Source organism: Babylonia areolata, chromosome 8 (genome assembly GCF_041734735.1).
Source record: "Babylonia areolata isolate BAREFJ2019XMU chromosome 8, ASM4173473v1, whole genome shotgun sequence".
NCBI classification, from domain to species: Eukaryota; Metazoa; Mollusca; class Gastropoda; order Neogastropoda; family Buccinidae; genus Babylonia; species Babylonia areolata.
Genome location: NC_134883.1, coordinates 40,205,492 through 40,225,530, shown reverse-complemented (window position 1 = coordinate 40,225,530; position 20,039 = coordinate 40,205,492). Strand labels below are relative to the sequence as shown.

General features: G+C 43.4%; 1 protein-coding gene across 1 annotated transcript in view; it reads left to right on the top strand.

The window, feature by feature from the left end:
* The window catches only part of LOC143284813 (glutamate receptor 2-like), a 31,593-nt gene extending 15,904 nt beyond the window's left edge, over positions 1 to 15,689 (top strand). The window contains exons 5-9 of the mRNA XM_076591860.1: positions 1,365 to 1,562; positions 1,988 to 2,120; positions 5,052 to 5,331; positions 6,263 to 6,580; positions 10,084 to 15,689. Coding sequence (XP_076447975.1) covers positions 1,365 to 1,562; positions 1,988 to 2,120; positions 5,052 to 5,331; positions 6,263 to 6,580; positions 10,084 to 10,167 — 1,013 coding nt within the window. The 3' untranslated portion in view covers positions 10,168 to 15,689. The remainder of the gene's footprint in view (positions 1 to 1,364; positions 1,563 to 1,987; positions 2,121 to 5,051; positions 5,332 to 6,262; positions 6,581 to 10,083) is intronic.
* The last annotated feature ends 4,350 nt before the right edge of the window (positions 15,690 to 20,039 follow it).

Here is a 20,039-nt window from a genome sequence, read left to right as displayed (position 1 = left end):
CCCCAGGGAGAGCGCGTCGCTACACAGAGAGCGACACCCTTTTTTTTTCTTTTCTTTTTTTTGTATTTTTTCCTGCATGCAGTTTTTTATGTTTTCCTATCGAAGTGGGTTTTTCGACATAATTTGGCCAGGTACAACCCTTTTGTTGCCGTGGGTTCTTTTACGTGCGCTAAGTGCATGCTGCATACGGGACCTCGGTTTATCGACTCATCCGAATGACTAGCGTCCAGGCCACTACTCAAGGTCTAGTGGAGGAGGAGAAAATACTGCCGTGATTCGAACCAGTGCTCTCAGATTTTCTCGCTTCCTAGGCGGACGCGTTACCTCTAGGCCATCACTCCACACGGTTTCATGGCGGCCAAGATATAGGTAGCTTCAATCATCATCATCATCATCATCCGCTAGGGATACCTTAATTCATGTGCAGAACTATCCATTCAGAGTATATGTTTGTTTTAGCACGTAACGTTTAGCTGGGCCTTTTCAACCTTTCTTGTAACATGTGTGTGTGTGTGTTTATGCGTGTGTGTGTATGTGTGCGTGTGTGTGTGTGTACGTGTGCGTGTGTGTGTGAGTTTGTGTTTGTCTGTGTGTGCGTGCGTGTTTGTCTGCGTGTGTGTGTGTGTGTGTCTGTGTCTGTGTGTGTGTCTGTGTGTTTTTCTCTGTGTGTCTGTCTGTTTCTGCGTGCTTATTTGTGTGTGTGTGTGTGTGTGTCTTTGTGTATGATCCTGTGTGTGTGTGTGTGTGTGTGTGTGTGTCTTTGTGTATGATCCTGTGTGTGTGTGTGTGTCTGTCTGTCTGTCTGCCTGTCTGTATGTATGTTTGTGTGTGTGTGTGTGTGTGTCTGTCTGTCTGTCTGTGTCTGCGTGCACGTTTGTGTGTGTCTCTGTGTTTTTGTGGGGAGGGCGTCTTCGTGTCTGTGTCTGCGTCTCTGTATATGTCTGTGTGTGCCCCCCCACCACCACCCACCCCCACACCCTTTGTGTCCTCCTCTTACTCCTCTTCCTCCTCCTACTCCTCTTCCTCCTACTCCTCTTCCTCCTCCTACTCCTCTTACTCCTCTTCCTACTCCTCTTCCTACTCCTCCTCCTCCTCCTACTACTACTACTACTCCTACTACTGCTCCTCTTCCTCCTCCTCCTACTCCTCCTCCTCCCCCTCCTACTCTTCCTTCTCCTCCTCCTACTCCTCCTCTTACTACTACTATTCCTCCTCTTCTTCCTTCTCCTACTACTCCTATTCCTCCTCTTCCTCCTCCTCCTCTTCCTCCTCCTCCTCTTCCTACTCCTCCTACTACTACTACTACTACTACTACCCCTAATCCTCCTCCTCATGCTCCTCCCCCTCCTCCTCCTCCACACAAGACTTCTGGATCGTCCTCCTGGTGGCCATGGGCCTGGTGGGCCTTCTCTTCTTCCTGATCGGCCTGATCAACCCCCACGAGCGGCCCAAGGTGACAGACGGCCCGGGGAAGGGGGCGGGGGCAGCCGGCGGCCGGATCTGCCACGTCTCCCGTCTGAGGAGCAGCTGCCTGTTCGCTCTCGGCTCCTTCACCTGTCAAGGTACGTGTGTGTGTGTGTGTATTCAGGGGGGAGGGGTGTTTGTGTGTGTGTGTGTTTGTGTGTGTGACCAACACACCACACTGACCAACACACAGTGACCAACACAACACGCTGACCAACACACACTGACCAACACAACACACTAACACACACTGACCAACACACCACACTGACCAACACACACTGACCAACACACCACACTGACTAACACACACTGACCAACACACCACACTGACCAACACACACTGACCAACACACACTGACCAACACACCACACTGACCAACACACCACACTGACCAACACACACTGACCAACACACCACACTGACCAACACACACTGACCAACACAACACGCTGACTAACACACACTGACCAACACACCACACTGACCAATGCACACTGACCAGCACTGTGCATGTTGTAGGGCAGAGGTCGTTCTCTGGGCGGTTCCTGGCGCTGTTCTGGTGGGTCTTCGTCCTCTTCATCGTCATGGCATACACGGCCAGGCTCTATCTGAAGCCCCCTACACCTGATCCAAAGCCAACCATGCCTTTCAGGTCAGTACGCTGCTAGAATGCCCTTCGGCAAAGTTAGAGCTGTATGAGCCATGGTTTCGTCCTCCAGACCTCAGCCAAAGTCAACCAGTGTGCTGTTAAAATGGCACAGTGAGAGCTATGTGATCAATGATTTCTCCCTCCAGACCTCAGCCAAGGCCAACCATGCCTTTCAGGGGCCGTATTCAAGAGAACATCGTGCCTGAGGGTAAATGTGTACTTGCAGGTAATCTGCCTGAGGCAAGGCAAACTGCCCGAGGGTAAGCAATATCCAGTATTCATGAACACAAGAGTCTACCCGTGTGTCTACAAACGGAAGGCAATTTGCCCTTACTACCTGCCAAGGCTGACTGCCCACGAAGCATTAGTAAATATGACGAATCCTTTTGCAGCATTTTTTTTAACGGGAAAACCGGCGTTCTTAACGGATAGCACGTGTTTTGCGAACTCTCTCGACAATGTTCCGAGCTGTGGTGCGATGAGAAGTGAAACTGAAAGCATGCCAGACGGGAATCGTGGGGATTTTTTTTTTTTTTTTTTTTTTTTTTTTAAAGACGGGGTTAGCTGTCTGAGCGAACAGCGTGTTCTTGAATTCAAAGATAACTTACCCTTCAAGGTAAACTGTACCCGCGGGTCCCAACCATGTCAAAGATAACTTGCCTGAAGGCAAAATGAATTTTGTCTTGAATACGGCCCCAGGCCAATACACTGCTAGAATGTCCTTCTGCAAAGTGAAAGCTGTATGATTAAAGGTTTCTCCCGCCAGACCTCAGCCAAAGCCAATACTGTTAGAATGGCAAAGTTAGAGCTGTATGATCAAATGTTTCTCCATTACAATGGAAAGTCATTCACAGCTTAGTCTTTTGTAAAGGACTATGACTCCCAAACTTGGAGGCAAAATTGCACTGGCTCTTAGTGCTGCATCCTTCGGGGGCTAGTTGGCCTTTGGGAACCATCCCCAACTCTGACTATTCTAAAACCCTCTTGGCCGAGCGAGCGGGGCAGGACACTCTTGACAATAATCAGATTCTAGCCCAGGTAGTCGGGACAGCAATGGCTCCTCCTCTGCTGTTCTGATGGTCATAGCTGGACACGACTGACTTTCCATGCACTGCTAGAAAGACAAGACAAGACAAGACAAATTGTTTATTATTAACGAGGGTAATATGATGGCAGGCAGCTTGCACCCAAGGACCATTGAGGAGTAGGAATGCCATTATCCACCACATTATCGTCAAGCACTGTGACAGCGAAATTCTGACTAACTATATTTTGTACTTCAGCTTACCGATTGCTTCCACATATATGTCCCTATTTTTTTCCAGGTCTTTACCTTCCCTTTAATTTACAATAAGAATAATAAGAATAATAATAATGGTGTTTATTTTACACTGAATCTTGTGCATAGACAAATCAAAGCGCTTTCGCACCAGTCATTCACACGTATGCGTAAGTCTAAAACTGGAAAAACAAGGAAGAGGCAGGGAAGGGAGACTATTTTTGGAAGAGGTGGGTTTTAAGGCCAGACTTGAAAGAGCTGAGTGTGGAGACTTGACGAAGCGAAAGAGGAAGTTCATTCCAATTGCAAGGTCCAGAGACAGAGAAAGAACGGTGGCCAACAGTCGAGAGTTTGAATCTGGGTATGCGTAAACAGAGTGGATCCGAAGCTGATCGTAGTGAGCGAGATGGAGTGGAGAGGTGAAGGCAGCCACAGAGATAGGAAGGGGCTGATTTGTGAATACATTTATAACATAGAGTTAAGGAAGAACAAGCTATTTCCTTTGAATTCAGTCAACGAGTTGTTCCACAGTAGTTGGTTATGAAAGTTATGTTTACTTATAATTCTTAATCTTCATCCGTAACCGGCCAGGTTATTCCATCACTAGTGATCTGGTGCCAGTTGCATTGCTTGGTTCCAATTTTTTGACAGTTACACGTGACAAAATGCCTGCGTTGACCGTACTACGCCATTGATCAGTTCCAGACTACACACAGTTAGTAGCGGGTTACGACCATACTAGGCTCTTCCGTCAGTGCAGTGCAACTGGCTCTCTGGGTTTTATCCATTTTTCATTCAGTTGAAGAGCATTGGTTGTTTTCTTCAAGTGTTACGTGTCCGTTCACATGGTGCAGCTTCATTCTTGTTTGCTTTGCTGAACTCATCGTTAGCCATACAATCATTTATAAGTGTGCTAAAACATCCTATATACAGTTAATATACAGTTTGGTTGTCTGATTGAGAGTAATATTTTACCAGTTCTGCTAATATTCCTTCCTGGTCCCCTCAATTGATTTTCTTTCTCCGTTTTGGATCGTGGTCACGGTTATAATCTTTTCCCCGCCTCCCGAAAACGGAGTATGGCTGCCTACATGGCGCGGGGGGGGGGGGGGGTCATGCACATAAAAGTCCACATATGTATGCCAAAGAACGTGGGAGTCACAGCCCACGAACGAAGATCTTTTTCCCGTAGCTTTTTTTATGAATTGAAAATATATATATATGTAGAGAGAGAGAGAGAGAGAGAGCATTCTTAACATAGTTGTGTATGTGGGGAACTTAGTCATATAAAACGCAGGTGCGTGAGCATATATATATATATATATATATATGTGTGTGTGTGTGTGTGTGTGTGTGTGTGTGTGCCCGCGCGTATATGTGTGTGTGTGAGTATGTCTGTGAGCTTGAGCGCGTGCTTGTTAGTGTGTGTGTGTGTGTGTGTGTGTGTGTGTGTGTGCTCCCGCGGCGACCCGAGGAGTGAGCATGTGTCCGTGCGTGCGTTGCGAACGTGCATGCGTAAAGCAGTTCCACTCGTACTAACTTGTGTCTTCGCCCCCTCCCCCCCCCCCCCCCCCACTCCCACCCAACCAACCCCCCCCCCACCCCCCCCATTCCCCCCGAACCCACCCTACCCCCCCCCACCCCGCCCCCCGCAGGACGTACGAAGAACTGGTGGACGCCAAGGACGTCCAAGTGGGGGCTGTCCGCAGCGGCTCCACGCAGTTCAGTCTGCGCGCGAGCCGTGTGGGGACCCTGCGCAACCTGTGGGTGAAGATGCAGCACGACAACTCGGACGTCAGGTCTTTGTCGGAAGGTGTGGACCGCGTCAGACACGGTGAGGGCAAATACGTCATGTTCATGGAGTCACACACATCTGAGTACATGGCCCGCAGGGAGTGTGACCTCATGGTGTACGGAGACAGACTCTTCTCCAAGGTGGGTGTGTAGTGTGTGTGTGTGTGTGTGTGTAGGGTGTAGTGTGTGTGTGTGTGTTAGTGTGTGTTTGTGTGTGTGTGTGTAGTGTGTGTGTGTGTTTGTGTGTGTTTGTTTGTGTGTGTGTGGTGTGTCTGTGTGTGTATAGTGTGTGTGTGTGTTGTGTGCATGTGTGCGTGTAGTGTGTGTGCGTGTGTGGTGTGTATGTGTGTGAAAGAGAGAGAGAGTATGTGGGTGTGTATGTATGTATGTATAGCAAAGTGAGGAAATCATTTACAGCTTAGTCTTTTGTGAAGGACTGTGACTGTCAAACTAGGAGACAAGATTCCACTGGCTCATTGTGCTGAAGCGATTCCTTACAGTGTTGGTACTGCCTCTGGATCCAGTTTAGGATACCCCCTCAGACACAATTTAAACCCAGGACCTGGTCCACCGAACATTATTTTCCCCATTTCTCATTGTTTTCATCAGTCTTCTCATGCCCGTGTCGCTGACAAACTGTTTTGGATTCAAACAAACTCAATTCGTTCAAAAAATAAAATGAAATACAACGCAGCAAAATAAACTAAAATAAATAAAATTAAGTTAAATAAAAGCTCAGTTTCAGGTTCAGTTTTCTCAAGGAGGCGTCACTGCGTTCGGACAAATCTATAATAATACTCCACCACGCCATATCTCCTAAGCAAATGCCTGAGAACAGCACAACCCAAAGTGCTTGCCAGGCCTTGGATGCATGCTTATATAAGCCTCTTCCTTGTTTTCAGGGGGCATTCGGGGGGGCGGGGGGGGTAGAGTTATGCATGCGTGTGACTGACTGGTGTGAAAGCGCTCTGATTCGTCTCCATACAAGATTTAGCACTATAATATGAATACTAACTATTATCATCATTATTATTATTATTATTATTATTTTTACCCCCACCCCATTCCCCAGAACCTGGCCATGGCCACCCAGAAGGGTCACGTGGTCGGCCCTTTGCTGGACAAGGCGATACAGGACCTGCGGGCCAGCGGGCAGCTGCACATCATGCGGAAGCGCTGGTGGGAACTCGACACTAGCTGCGCAGACTTTGACGGCCGGGGCAAGTACGAGAAGGGCAACGCCAGCAGCCTGTCCTCCACCAAGCTCCCGTCCTCCTCCAAGCTCCCCAAACCCCTCACCCTCCGCCACATGGCCGTTGCCCTCTTCATCCTGTCCGTCGGCTTCCTCCTCGCCCTCGTCGTTCTCGTCCTCGAGGTCCTCTTCCACAAGGTTGGTTGTTGTTGTTGTTGTTTTGGATGAATGAATGAAAAGGAATACATAGCCAGTCATCTACTACAAGGTTGGTTGTTGTTGTTGTTGTGTTTGTATTTGTATTTCTTTTTGTCACAACAGATTTCTCTGTGTGAAATTCGGGCTGTTCTCCCTAGGGAGAGCGCGTCACTATACTACAGCGCCACCCATTTATTTGATTTTTTTTTTTCCTGCGTGCAGTTTCATTTGTTTTTCCTATCGAAGTGGATTTTTCTACAGAATTTTGCCAGGAACAACCCTTTTGTTGCCGTGGGTTCTTTTACGTGTGCCAAATGCATACTGCAAACGGGACCTCGGTTTATCGTCTCATCCGAATGACTAGCGTCCAGGCTACCACTCAATGACTAGTGGAGGGGGAGAAAATATCGGCGGCTGAGCCGGTTGTTGTTGTTGTTTTGGATGATTGAATGAATGAATGAAAAGGAATATATAGCCTGTCATCTGCTGCAAGGTTAGTTGTTGTTTTGAATGAATGAATAAAAAGGAATAAAATGATAGCTTGTCATCTGCTGCAAGATTGGTTGCTTGTTGTTGTTTTGAATGAATAAAGAGGAATATATAGCCTACCATCCACTTCAAGGCTGGTTGTTGTTGGTGTTTTGAACGAATGAATAGATTTTTTAGAATAGAAATTGAAATAATAGTAATCATAATAATAATGATGATGATAACAATAACAATAACAATAATGATAAGTATTTATATAGTACTGGATTTTAGCACAATGAATGAAAAGGAATATAGCCCATCATCTATAACCAAGATTGGTTGTTGTTTTGTTGTTGTTTCGAATGAACGAATAAAAAAGAATTTATAGCCAATCATCTACCACAAGGTTGGTTGGTTGTTGTTGTTGTTTTGAATGAGTAAATAAAAGGAAATATGACCTGTCATCTACTAGAAGGTTGGTTGTTGTTTTGAATAATGAATAAAAAAAAGAATATAGCCTATCATCTGCTTCAAGGCTGATTGTCGTTGTTTTGAATAAAAAAGAAAGGAATATTATTATAGCCTATCATCTGCTACAAGGTTGGTTGTTGTTTTTGATAAATAAACAAAAAGGAATGTATAGCCTATCTTGGTTGCTGTTGTCTTGAATAATGAATAAAAAAATAAAAAAAAAGGGGGAATATGCCCTATTTTGAATAGATGAATAAAAAGGAATATATAGCCTATCACCTACTACAAGCTTAGTTGTTGTTTTGAATACATGAATAAAAGGTATGTATAGCCTATATAGCCTATCATCTACTACAAATATTGTCTATATAGCCTACCATCTACTACAAAGTTTGTTGTTGTTTTGAATGATTGAATAAAAAGGAATATATAGCCTACCATCTACTACAAGGTTGGTTGTTGTTTTGAATAAATGAATAAAAAGGAATATATAGCCTACCATCTACTACAAAGTTTGTTGTTGTTTTGAATGATTGAATAAAAAGGAATATATAGCCTACCATCTACTACAAGGTTGGTTGTTGTTTTGAATAAATGAATAAGGAGGTAAAAATAGTCTATCATCTATTACAAGGTTGGTTGTTTTTGTTTTGAATAAATGAATGAAAAGGAATATACAGCCTATCATCTACTGTAAGGTTGGTTGTTGTAGTTTTTGAATGAACAAAAAAAAATGTATTATCTACCATCAGGTGGGTTGTTGTTTTTGATGAAGGAAATAAATATAGATAGATAGATAAGTGTCATCCACCACAAGATTGGTTGTTGTTGCTGTAAATATATATATATATATATATATATATACAGATAGTTCACACTCTCTTCGTGTCCTGGGCTCCGCTCCTTGCAGAAAGCACTGAGGTAAACACCAAGACCGGTTAAACTTTAAAATATCAACAACAGTAGGCTCTTCTTGTCTTTAAAACTTGTACATATATATATATATATATATATATATATATATATATATATACATATATATATATATGTGTGTGTGTGTGTGTGTGTGTATGTATATATATATATATTATCTTGGTAGTAAATCCCAAGTTAGATTCTCTCTGATTTGCTGTCAAGAGCGGGTAGCAAGCCCGATGAGCACTTCAAAGCGCGAAACAGCTGTCGCTTGCTGTGCAAACCAACCTTCCTTTACGAGGTACATTGGACCAACATGGGCATATGAGAGCTTTTTAAACCACCACCCCACCCCAAACACAACTACAGTTTTAAAGGTTAACTCTCTCCATACGAACGGCGAAAGAGACGACGTTAACAGCGTTTCACCCCAATTACCACCATCAAAATATTGCAAGCAGAAGACTCTTGTACTGAAGAGGTGAATGTTGACAAAGACTACCACAATTCTGACGACGGAAGCTAAAGGTTGGGTCATTGAGACACCCACTGGACATCCGAGGGGTCCGTGTAGAGGAGAAGAGAGGACTGGCCGTACTGAGTGAGTTAAAAGATTAACCAAGACTGTTTTTTCGGTGTGTTCTCCATTTCATTATGAAAATTCAAAGACACCTGGGCCTGGATTTTATATATATATATATATATATATATATATATATATATAACAAATAAATCATGTACCACTTGGTTGTTGTTGTTTAGATTTTTTTTAACAACATCTACGACAAGGTTGGTTGCTTTTTAACAAATATAAAATTGGCTGTCCCATATCTTAATAAGTGACACACACGCACGCACGCACGCACGCACACACATCACATCACATCACATCACATCACATCACATCACATCACATCACATCACACACATGTGGACCTTTTACATGTATAACATTTTTTTCTTCTTCTTGTTGTTCTTTCTTCTACTTCGTCTTCTTTCTTTCTTTCTTTCTGCTTCCTTCTTCTTCTTCTTCTTCTGTCTACTTTCTTCTTCTTTTGTTCTTCTTCTTCTTTGTCTTTATTTCCTCCTCCTCTTGCTCCTCCTCTTGCTCCTCCTCCTGCTCCTCCTCCTTCTTCTTCTTCTTTTTTCTTTCTTCTTCTTCTTTCGTCTCTTTTTCTTCTTTGTCGTCTTCTTCTTCTTTCTTTTTCTTCGTCTTCTTCTTCCTCCTCTTCCTTTTCTTTTGTTTTTTTTTTATTGCTTTTGTGTGTTTGTTTCTTCTTCTTCTTCTTCTTCTTCTTCTTCTTCTTCTTCTCTTCTTTCTTTTTTTTTTCTTCTTTTTTTTCACATCACATCATATACATGTGGAACTTTTATATGTACAACTGATATTTTTCTTGTTGCTGTTGTTGTCCTTCTTCTTGTCTTTCTTTCTTTCTTTCTTTCTTTTTTTTCACATCACTTCACATACATGTGGAACTTTTTACATGTATAACTGATATTGTTCTTCTTCTTCTCTTCTTCTTGTCCTTCTTTTCTTTCTTTCTTTCTTTCTTCTTCTTCTTCTTCTTCTTCTTCTTCTTCTTCTTCTTCTTCTTCTTCTTCTTCTTCTTCTTCTTCTTCTTCTTCTTCTACCCCTCGCCACGCAGGCCTCGCCCTCCAAGGCCGACCAAGCCTCCTCCGACCCTGAGGCCTACCCGGTGGCCGGCGTCTCGCAGCCGCTGTCCGGATAGGCCCTGGCTGCCCCGGGGGGAGAGGCCCACTTCCGGCTAAGAGGAGGCCGCTCTGGAGAGAAAGAGAGGCCTCGGGAGGAGGTCAGGGGAGGCTAAGCGGCCCCCTGGAGAGAATCCAGGCTTCGTCCTCCAGAGGAGCTTTTCTTTCAGCCAGGAGACCCACCCCCACCCACCCCCCCATCCACCCCCACCGCCAGTTGTTGTGGCGCCCTAAAAGTGCGAGCTGGTGCTGGTGTATCAGGCGTTTGTATTATTTGTATTTGTATTATTTGTATTGCTCTTTTAATCACAACGGATTTCTCTGTGTGAAATTCGGACTGCTCTCCTCCCCAAGGGAGAGAGTCGCTACACTGACAGCGCCATCCTTTTTTTTTTTCTTTTTTTTTTCTGCCTGCAGTTTTATTTGTTTTCCTATCGACGTAGATTTTTCTGCAGAATTTTGCCAGGGACAACCCTTCTATTGCCGTGGTTCTCTTACGTGAGCTAAATACAAGCTGCACACGGGACCTCGGTTTATCGTCTCATCCGAGCGACTAGCGTCCAGACCACCACTCAAGGTCTAGTGAAGGGGGAGAGAGTAGTGGCTCCTGCCGGTGTGGTTCGAACCGGTGCGCTCAGATTTTCTCGCTTCCTGGGCGGACGAGTTGCCTCCTGGTCCCTGACTTTGGTGATGATGACAGCCAGACTGGGGGGCAGGGGTGGGTGGGGGGGATGGAGGCTAGGGAAGGTTTAGGGGGCGGCGTAGGGGGGGGGGTTGGGGGAAGCGTCACGGTGAGTGTATCACGTGATGGACTGGAGGGGGTGGGGGTAGGGGAGGGAGGGAGGGTAAGGGGGTAGGAGAGGAAGGAAGGAAAGGAGAAGCAGGGCTGTCTTTTTTTTTTCTTTTCTTTTGTGTGTGTGTGTGTGTGTGTCAGCCTTCTTAGTGCATGCATACAGCAAGGACTGCTTAGGGAGCCATGCTCGTTTTGTAGGACTGAGTCACTACACTTGGCGCTGCTCACATCTCCCTATCATGAAGGTTTAGGTGCACCTGCTGAGGTTTATAATAGACCCCAAAAAAACCAGTACATGCTGTCATAAAGAATTAACTTGAAGTCGACTCGTGAATTAAATGCAGTCGTTCTTGAATAAATGAAATAAAATAATCAAAAACAACAACAACAAATACGTGAATAAAGCATTGCAATTTCTAAACGCCAACATAATGTACTGTGAATCAATTGTAAGTTGAACCCCGTCCTTTTGGTGTGGTTATTAAAAACGCCTTGCAATTCAGAAATTAAAAAAATCTGGTGACTTTTTGTTCTGTCTTAACTCATTCAGTCCTTGGGAGTTAGCAGTCTCGGATTGCTTCCATGCCGTACTGATGCCGAAAAAACGCAGAAAATATACTGTTTTACCTCCAAATTACGTGTGGACACATCCGGAACTACTGTAGTAGTTAGTTCCCTTCCTTTGCGGTTTATGCATAAGTAGGAACGTGAAAAACGTTTTGATGAGACGAAATTTCACGCCAGAGCAATGCTCGAGCTCGGGTTTAAAATGTATTAAAACACGTGCAGTTTCAGTCTTATCACTTTATGATATCTGATAACCCGTTATGAAAGATACGCCATGAACTGTTTCTTCACACAAAAAGATCAGAAAATCTTTTATTTTTGTGAGAATAAATTCTGATCCAAACGGAAATGAATTTATTGGAATCAGTGCAGATTGTGATAAGGATGCTGTCTCACTGCATTGATCAATGTGGGGTCTTAACTCCTTCGCTCATGGTTTTAGAGAGAGACGAGTTCTGTAGATGGGCTTGGGTCAAACAGGTTGAGGGTCCAGACAGTGTCATAACAGAATGAGTTTACATTTTCATTTCTTCACAGACGTTCAGTTGTCCTTCTGTCCGATAAGCTTCACTGTTGTGGTGAACAAGAGAATGTCTACGGGTATGCTTTCTTTCTTTTCAATGGACAGTGGTTCTCAGTGTTCTCTTGGTGCTCTTCTCTGTAGTCTTTGAGGGTGTAGTCATCAGCCCCATCCGTTTGTAATGTGTGCCGTTTTTCTAGTGAGCATTCACGCCGGTATGCTCCGAGTGTGTGTGTGTGTGTTGGGGGAAAGCGGAGCACCGGAGGTGTATTTGTGTGCCTATGTACTTGCATAGATATGTATAATCACGCATGTGTCACACAATCCCACTGTATTTGTGTTTGCAAATGATTTTTGATTCATGTTTGTACCCTTGCTGTACTATCCTCCCAAGTATGCCTAGTGACTCCGGTACACCTGGTGCGTTAGCCAGAGTGTGTCCGTACCGTACACATACATGCAATTAGGCATTTTGTATATGACATTTGGTATGAACTGGCTCTTAGTGCTGCAGCCTTTTAGAACCATCCCAACGCTGACTGTCCTAAAACCCTCATGGCCGAGTGAGTGGGGATGTAAATTTGGCAAGATATTCTCCACCATAATCAAATTCTAGCCTAGATAGTTGGGATAGCAGTTACCTCTGCTGTTCTGATGGTCGTAGTCGGACACGACTGACTGTCATACATATGGTATGCAATACATGCATTTAACTTACAAAAAGGGAAATAGAATAATATCAGTGTTGCATCCACAGTTTAAAGTAGTATTTTGTTTTGTCTGTCTGACAATTGAGGCATGCATAACTTGCAACATTTTCTTTATATGTAGCCAAGCGCTTAGCTGGCTACGACGACTGCTTCACACAAGCTGTTGCAACATTGTCACGATTCCTTTTTTAAATCTACCATTAGTGTTCGCCAACGTACTGATTTAACGCAGTTAGAACCGCTTTATGCTGCGAGTCCAGGTATCACGAGCACCACTGTAAGCTGTGTGAGCACCGTGATATGCTGCGAGTGTGGGTATCATGAGCATGTCATTATGCTGCATGTATGGGTATCTTGAGCACTGCTATATGCTGCTAGTGTGGGTTTCACGAATACTGCTGTATGCTGCGTGCGTGGGTATCTTGCGCACAGCTATATGCTGCGAATGTGCTTATCTTAAGCACCCACACTGGCACCGCTATATGCAGCATGTGTGGGTATCTTCCTGAGCACAGCTATGTGCTGCCTGTGTGTGTATTTTTTTTCAGCACTGCTCTGTGCTGCGTGTGTGGATCCCCTGATCACTGCTCACTCTGTGTGTGTGTGTGTGTGTGTGTGTGTGTGTGTGTGAGAGAGAGAGAGCACGCACGGCCCAGGATTCTCGGGATGATGCGTTCTTTCTCCTCTGCTCACACTGATGAAAGTCTGGCTACAAGAGCGTTTTTTTTACCTCGCCATGTGGGCAGCCATACTCCGTTTTCGGGGGTATTTGATATTAAAACCTCTTATTTGTATCACCTTGTTTATTATTCATGTATTATTTCATATGCTGATATCAGTTCTGATACAGTGTTACACTGACTTTCAGTACTACCAACCTCACAGTTACGGTGTGCTTAGTCCTCTATAATGTGTGTGTAGTATTCTGTTGTGGTGATTATAAGATTGGATGATATCTGTTAACGGTTAAAACCATCTGATGTGTATCGCAGTCTGCTAACTGTAATTTAGCTGTCATGCTTTTTCCTATTCGGCTTACCCCCGTATAGTGCTACGTGATAAGTGATTCATTTAAATCACTTTAACACAGCATCAGTTTTACATAATCTATACTGTCAGTGTATTTTTACTGAACCAGCTTAAATCCAACCACTTTTTTTTTACACTATCTAGATGTATTAGAAATGTTATTTGTTGTCAGTGTTTGGTCTTAACATATGCATTATTCGTGTTATGTTGTTGCTAATTCCGAACCAAGTGATAGTCTTTTCCTTGTAACATACGTGTGCTTCCTGTCCTCTTGCATTCCCTGGTATGCGCTTATGACATTTGTTGTTTGTGTATTTTACATCCACTGTCTTCTTCTTCTTCTTCTTCTTTATTAACGATTGTGAATAAAACAGTAGAAAACTCTTTGTGACTGGCCACTGTGTGTTACTGGCCTGTGCGAGGACTTTTCCATCCTTTCACTTTCCATCCCATAAATTAATTATTTCTTTTCAATCCATTTAATATGCCATGCCCTTAATTACCCACCCGGTCACACGATTGGCGTCGCCAATGATTTCACAGTGAAATCATTATGATATCACACGGGTTTTTAAGTCATTGTCTCACTTTCTTTTTCCTTTGTCTTTTTTCTTGTGTCCTTCGGCCCTGACCAATAAATCCTATAATCAGACGCTATCTGCTGTGGTTCTTCTGGAGAAAGGTTTTCTTTTGACCACAGTTTTCATGACTTGGGGAGTGAAATCATAGCATTTTATGCGAATATTACTCCTCCTCTATTCTGCCATATTCTGGTAAGAAGAAACATCTGTCTCGTTTTCCTTGATAATAGGCTTCATTCCTTCAATCCCTGCTTCTTCTTTGTTTCTTTTTCTTTTTCTGGGGGGTGGGGGGGGGGGTGCTTTATTCACGTGCGAAATGATATTCTATAAAAGTTTATTATGGAAGTTCTTTTGTCCAGCATCGGTTGCGTTGAGAAAAATTGTGTTGTCCAAGTGGGTATGAAGTGCTTTTTGCCAAAATGGGTTTTCAGTATCAGTGTTGGGTGGCACCACTTTCGATCTACTGTTTATGTCAAAAGCTCCCATATTATTTACAAGTTTCTCAAGATGTCATTTGAGGGTACAGCTCCAGTTCTCGTCTTTTGTTGTCTGTTAGTAGTCTTCCAATTCACTGTAAACAAGAACCCATCTCTCGCAATATTTAATATTCGTCATATTCACCACTCTTTCACTGACATATGCTTCTATTATTCTGCTATTTACTTTTTCAAAGGCTTCCTTGTATGTTTATTTTCTTGACCATGTGATTACTTACACAGAATTATGTTCACCTTTGTCAGAACCTGTACTGAATTCTGAAACTGCGTTGGATGTTTAGCAACAAAGAAAAGAGAGAAGAGGAAGAGAAAAAAGAAAAAGAAAAAAAAGTAATAGCCCTGATTTTTTTTCTTTTACTTTGATAATCATGGAGGAGGAATTTTGTTTAAAATATCCCGTCACACATAGTGGAGACTGCCGACATTTTGACAGAATGCGAGTTTTCACGTTTGAATGTTATCCAGGTAGGTGAGGAGGGGGCAGCTGGGTGGTGATGTGGGAGAAATGGGGTGGATGGCCAGTGGAATGTTGGATAAACATGCACTGCGCACATTGAGCGACAGCATACCCACCTTTACAGCGTAGAAAATACTCACACGTGCAAGTTTTCTGTTCTCTTTGCCTAAGCATGCCCATTAGGCCCTGTAAGTGCATTTCCAAGTGCATTTCCATGTTTCATTGTCTGATAGACTTTGTTCTTAACCTGTCAGTGCATTTCCGTGTTCATTGTCTGATAAGACTTTTGTTGCTAACCTGTAAATGAAGTTCCATGTTTTATTGTCTGACAGACTTTGTTGTTAGGATTATGCAGCTATCTGATAATGATAAAGTGGTTTCTTCTCCACTTTGTGTGTGGCCTGTGTGTGTGTGTGTGTGTGTGTGTGTGTGTGTGCGTGCGTGCGTGCGTGTGTGTGTTTGTGTGCGTGCGTGCGTGTGTGTGTGCATGCGTGTGTGTGCGTGTGTGTTAGTATATGTGTATTTTTGCGTGTCAGTGTGTCGAGTTCATGTATGTCCTTATCGTTCTGTGTTTGTATTACCATGTGTGAGTACGTGCGTGTACATGTGTGAACCGTTTTGTGTGTCTCATGGAAAGAGGTCAGACAGACAGATGTAAACGTACACAAATATTCAAGCGTACGCATAATACATATTCCTCAAGACAGTTTAACTTACAAAAGTTATTTTTCATGTATTTCGAAGTGAGAAAAAAACACACGCAAAATTGAAGACTACTAGGCCTACTACAAATCGAAAGACACGCTGCTTAAAACATGAAAGTTCATTCAAAATGTCATTGCTTATAACAGACAAGACAGATCATGCTTTGTGTGGTTTCAATTCAAATGTGTGCAAACAAAAATCATTTTATGATTCACAAGACAGATCATATATTCATGAAACTCTCCTCCTATTGCACAAGCTATTTGGCATCAGAAATGCCACCAACTCATGGATAAAGTAATTGCTCATGTATTCATATGCATATCAGAGTGGATTTCTTTTTACGTAATTTTGCCAGAGGACAACACTCTCGTTGCCATGGGTTCTTTTTTCAGTGCGCCAAGTGCGTGCTGCACACGGGACCTCGGGTTATCGTCCCATCCGAACGACTAGACGCTCAGTTTGATTTCACAGTCAAAGTCAAACTTAGGAGAAAGGGCGACAGCGGGATTCGAACCCACATCCTCATGGACTCTCTATATTGGAGGCTGAGCGTCTTAACCATTCTGCCACCTTCCTTCTGGGAGGAAGAATTCCCGAAAAGCGCAGTGTCCTGACGAGCACCACAGCAGTCTCGTCAGTACCATCTGCACGGTCATCTACTGGCACCTGTGACGTCAAGGAAATATATAGGTGACACGCTTCAATCAAATCTTCGCTTCACCAAACATATTGACAGTGTGGTGACTAAGGCAAACAGGACACTCGATTTCATGCACACACACACACACACACACACACACACACACAAAACCTGAGGAAGGAAAGTCAAGACCATCGCCTATAAATCCCTAAAATGCCCTATCCTCGATTATGCGAGCACTGCGTGGGACACCACTGCAAAGAAAGAAGAAGACAAGACAAGCAGTCCAACGGAAAATAGCACCAGTGCCACCGATCTACTGCAAGCACTGCAGTGGGAAACCCTGGAACGCTATGCAATTCGGGCCAGATTGTCCATATATGCTATTCAAGATCAGCTGGGGACTCGCAAACATGAGGTGCCCACACCTCCATCAACAGCAGCAACGATCTAGAAGAGCCGACATGCAAACCTGTGACCTTTAAAAACTGTTGCACGAACATATTTGTTCAACAAAAGAACATATTTCGTATAAAGCACGCTGGTTTTGTTGTTGTTTTTGTTGATGTTTTTCTTCTTCTTTTTTTCCCTAAAGAATGGGAATGGTTTAATATACAAATTATGACATTACTTTTGTTTGTGTTTGTAGCCAAGCAAGAAGCTGGCTTCGATGACCGCTATAGTTTACCTCAACGGCACAAGCTGTTGCATACGATATTTCACAATACAGACGCGACTCCACTCAAAATTTGAATGAAAGCCCCTTCTGAACAAATGCTCCAAATATATATATATATATATATCATGTCTATGTATCATTCAGTGCCAGATTGTGTCTGTTGTGCTTATATACACGTACATATGATATCGGTCAGAATCTTACATGGAGTTTATCCTAATCCTTTGTCGGCCTAGTTCCATGTTGAAGGTTACGTCATTTTGTCTTTAAGTCACATACAGTGCTACATTCTTAAGGTCTGTATCTGAGAGTTTATCAATACACTAATAACTCTTTCATTTGATCAGAAAACGACAGGTATTATATAATGGCAAAATTGTTTCAATTCCTTCTTTCAATCTATATACCATTAGTGTTCGCCTACGTTAAACTGATGTAACGCAATTAGAAAATTCCAGCTACAAACACGTTGAAAGTTATAAGTGTCGGGTGACTTGAATTAAGATGATGAATTCCTCTTGAATAATCAACACTTCATTTAAATTTATACTCCTGAGAAAAGTGATGCTGAGCTTCTTTTTTTTTCTTTTTCTTTTTTTTTTTTTCTTTTTTTTGCGACCAGTTCGACGTAAACTGGTTCAGAAATCGTTTAGAAATCCATCATTGAACACCTAGCAACAAACATAAATTTTGCCGCTTCCTGTACCAGGACCAGTTTGCTTGTAGCTGTAAATGAAGTGTGGTCACTGTGGTCCGCGTGACCTGCATAAATAGCAGGAAGGGTGTGGACACTGGTCAGTTTTCACTTTCACTTGCCTGCGGCGATAATTCGCTGACCATCCTCTGTGTGTGTGTGTGTGTGTGTGTGTGTGTACGTTGTGTGTGTGTGTGCGTGCCTCCACAGCAATTTTGCGCTCCGTGTCGCTGCGCTGTTTTCCTGCAATACCCCTGGTACATAAACCACTGAAAGCGCTTCCGCTTTCATATGCCTCCGCCTGTAATGGAACCTGCTGTCTACTTATCCTTCAAGTCCCTAATTCCATTCCAGAACCCTTATTCCCTGTTCTACCTATCCTTACTCCACACTGTTCCAGCCCTACCCTAACTGCGGACTCTATCACATGTTTTCAATCCAAGCAACAAATTGACACATCACATAGAATGGAACATGTTAACGGTTATTTACATACACAGACACATAAACACACACACACACACACACACACACACACACACACACACACACACACACACACACACACACACACGTCGATGAGATATGCCGGTTGACTGATCGCCCCTATCACCTCCCATATGCCACCTATCACAACGCAAAAATACTCCCAGTTACGTGGCATATGTATTAACACTTATAATGAATGAACTCTGACATCACTAAAACATATACATACATACATACATACATACATATAAGTTGTATGCCACACACACACACACACACACACACACACACACACACACACACAGAGAGAGAGAGAGAGAGAGACATATATAGATAGATAGATAGATAGATATAGACATACATACAAACATGCACACATACACTGGCCTATTGTCTCATTTACGTGGCTCCATTGTTGTTTCAGACATTTACAGCTAGTACATCAATTGCAACAGTTTGAAATTACATCAGTCAATGAAATAACACAGTGCGAACTGTAACACACACACACACACACACACACACACACACACACACACACATATATATATATACATATATATACATATATGTATAATATATATATATATAATTATTGTTATTATTATCATTATCATCATCATATATACAAACACATCCATGAAATCAGTGAAACACAACACAAGCAATAAGCCACATCCAACCAAGTACGTACATAAATATGAACAAAAGCGAATAAAAATTATTTTAAAAAAAATAAAAATAAAAAATAACTCGTCTCAACACAACAGCAGAATGACACCAGCTACTGAACTCGGTGACCGGTCACCAGACAAGCTAGACACGCACTGCAAACTGGTCCAAGCAGCGAGCCACGCGCAGTCACATCGTGTTTCCGAAGTGGAGCCCCCCCCACACCCCCACGTCCCCCTCCCCTCCGACGTCCCAGCCCCCCCACCCTTACCCCCCTCTTTGGGTCGAACCCTGATGATCAACCGTCAACTCACATGTTAGTATCAGTCTCGTGTAAATATTTCAGCTTATACAACAGGCGATGCAAGACACGTTGCGACACGGTTACTTGTTACTTTGTCGTCTCCGAAATAGAAGAAGTGACATTTTTACAGAAACGAGGCATATAAACCGAAGAAGATGCGTGCCTCCCCCCCCCCCCCCCCCCCCGCCCCTCTCCACCCCTGCCGTCCCCCGCCCCCCACCCCACCCCACCCCCAACCCCGCCCCTCCTCCCACTCCTCAAAAAAAAAAGAAGTTGATAACCTTAAGTAGAATTCCTATGTTATCAGTAGACAGCATCACTGAAACGGACTCAGCCAAAACACAACAATACTTTCTTAATCCAGTGTAAGTCTTGTAACTTACAAAACATCAAAGTAATGAAAAAAATTATCAGCCCACAAACAATCATCACACACGCACACGCACACACATACACACACACGCACACACAGACACACAGAGGCACACACACACGCGCGCGCGCGTTCTCTCAAACTCCCCCCACCTTCCGGCACCCCCACTCCCATCCCCA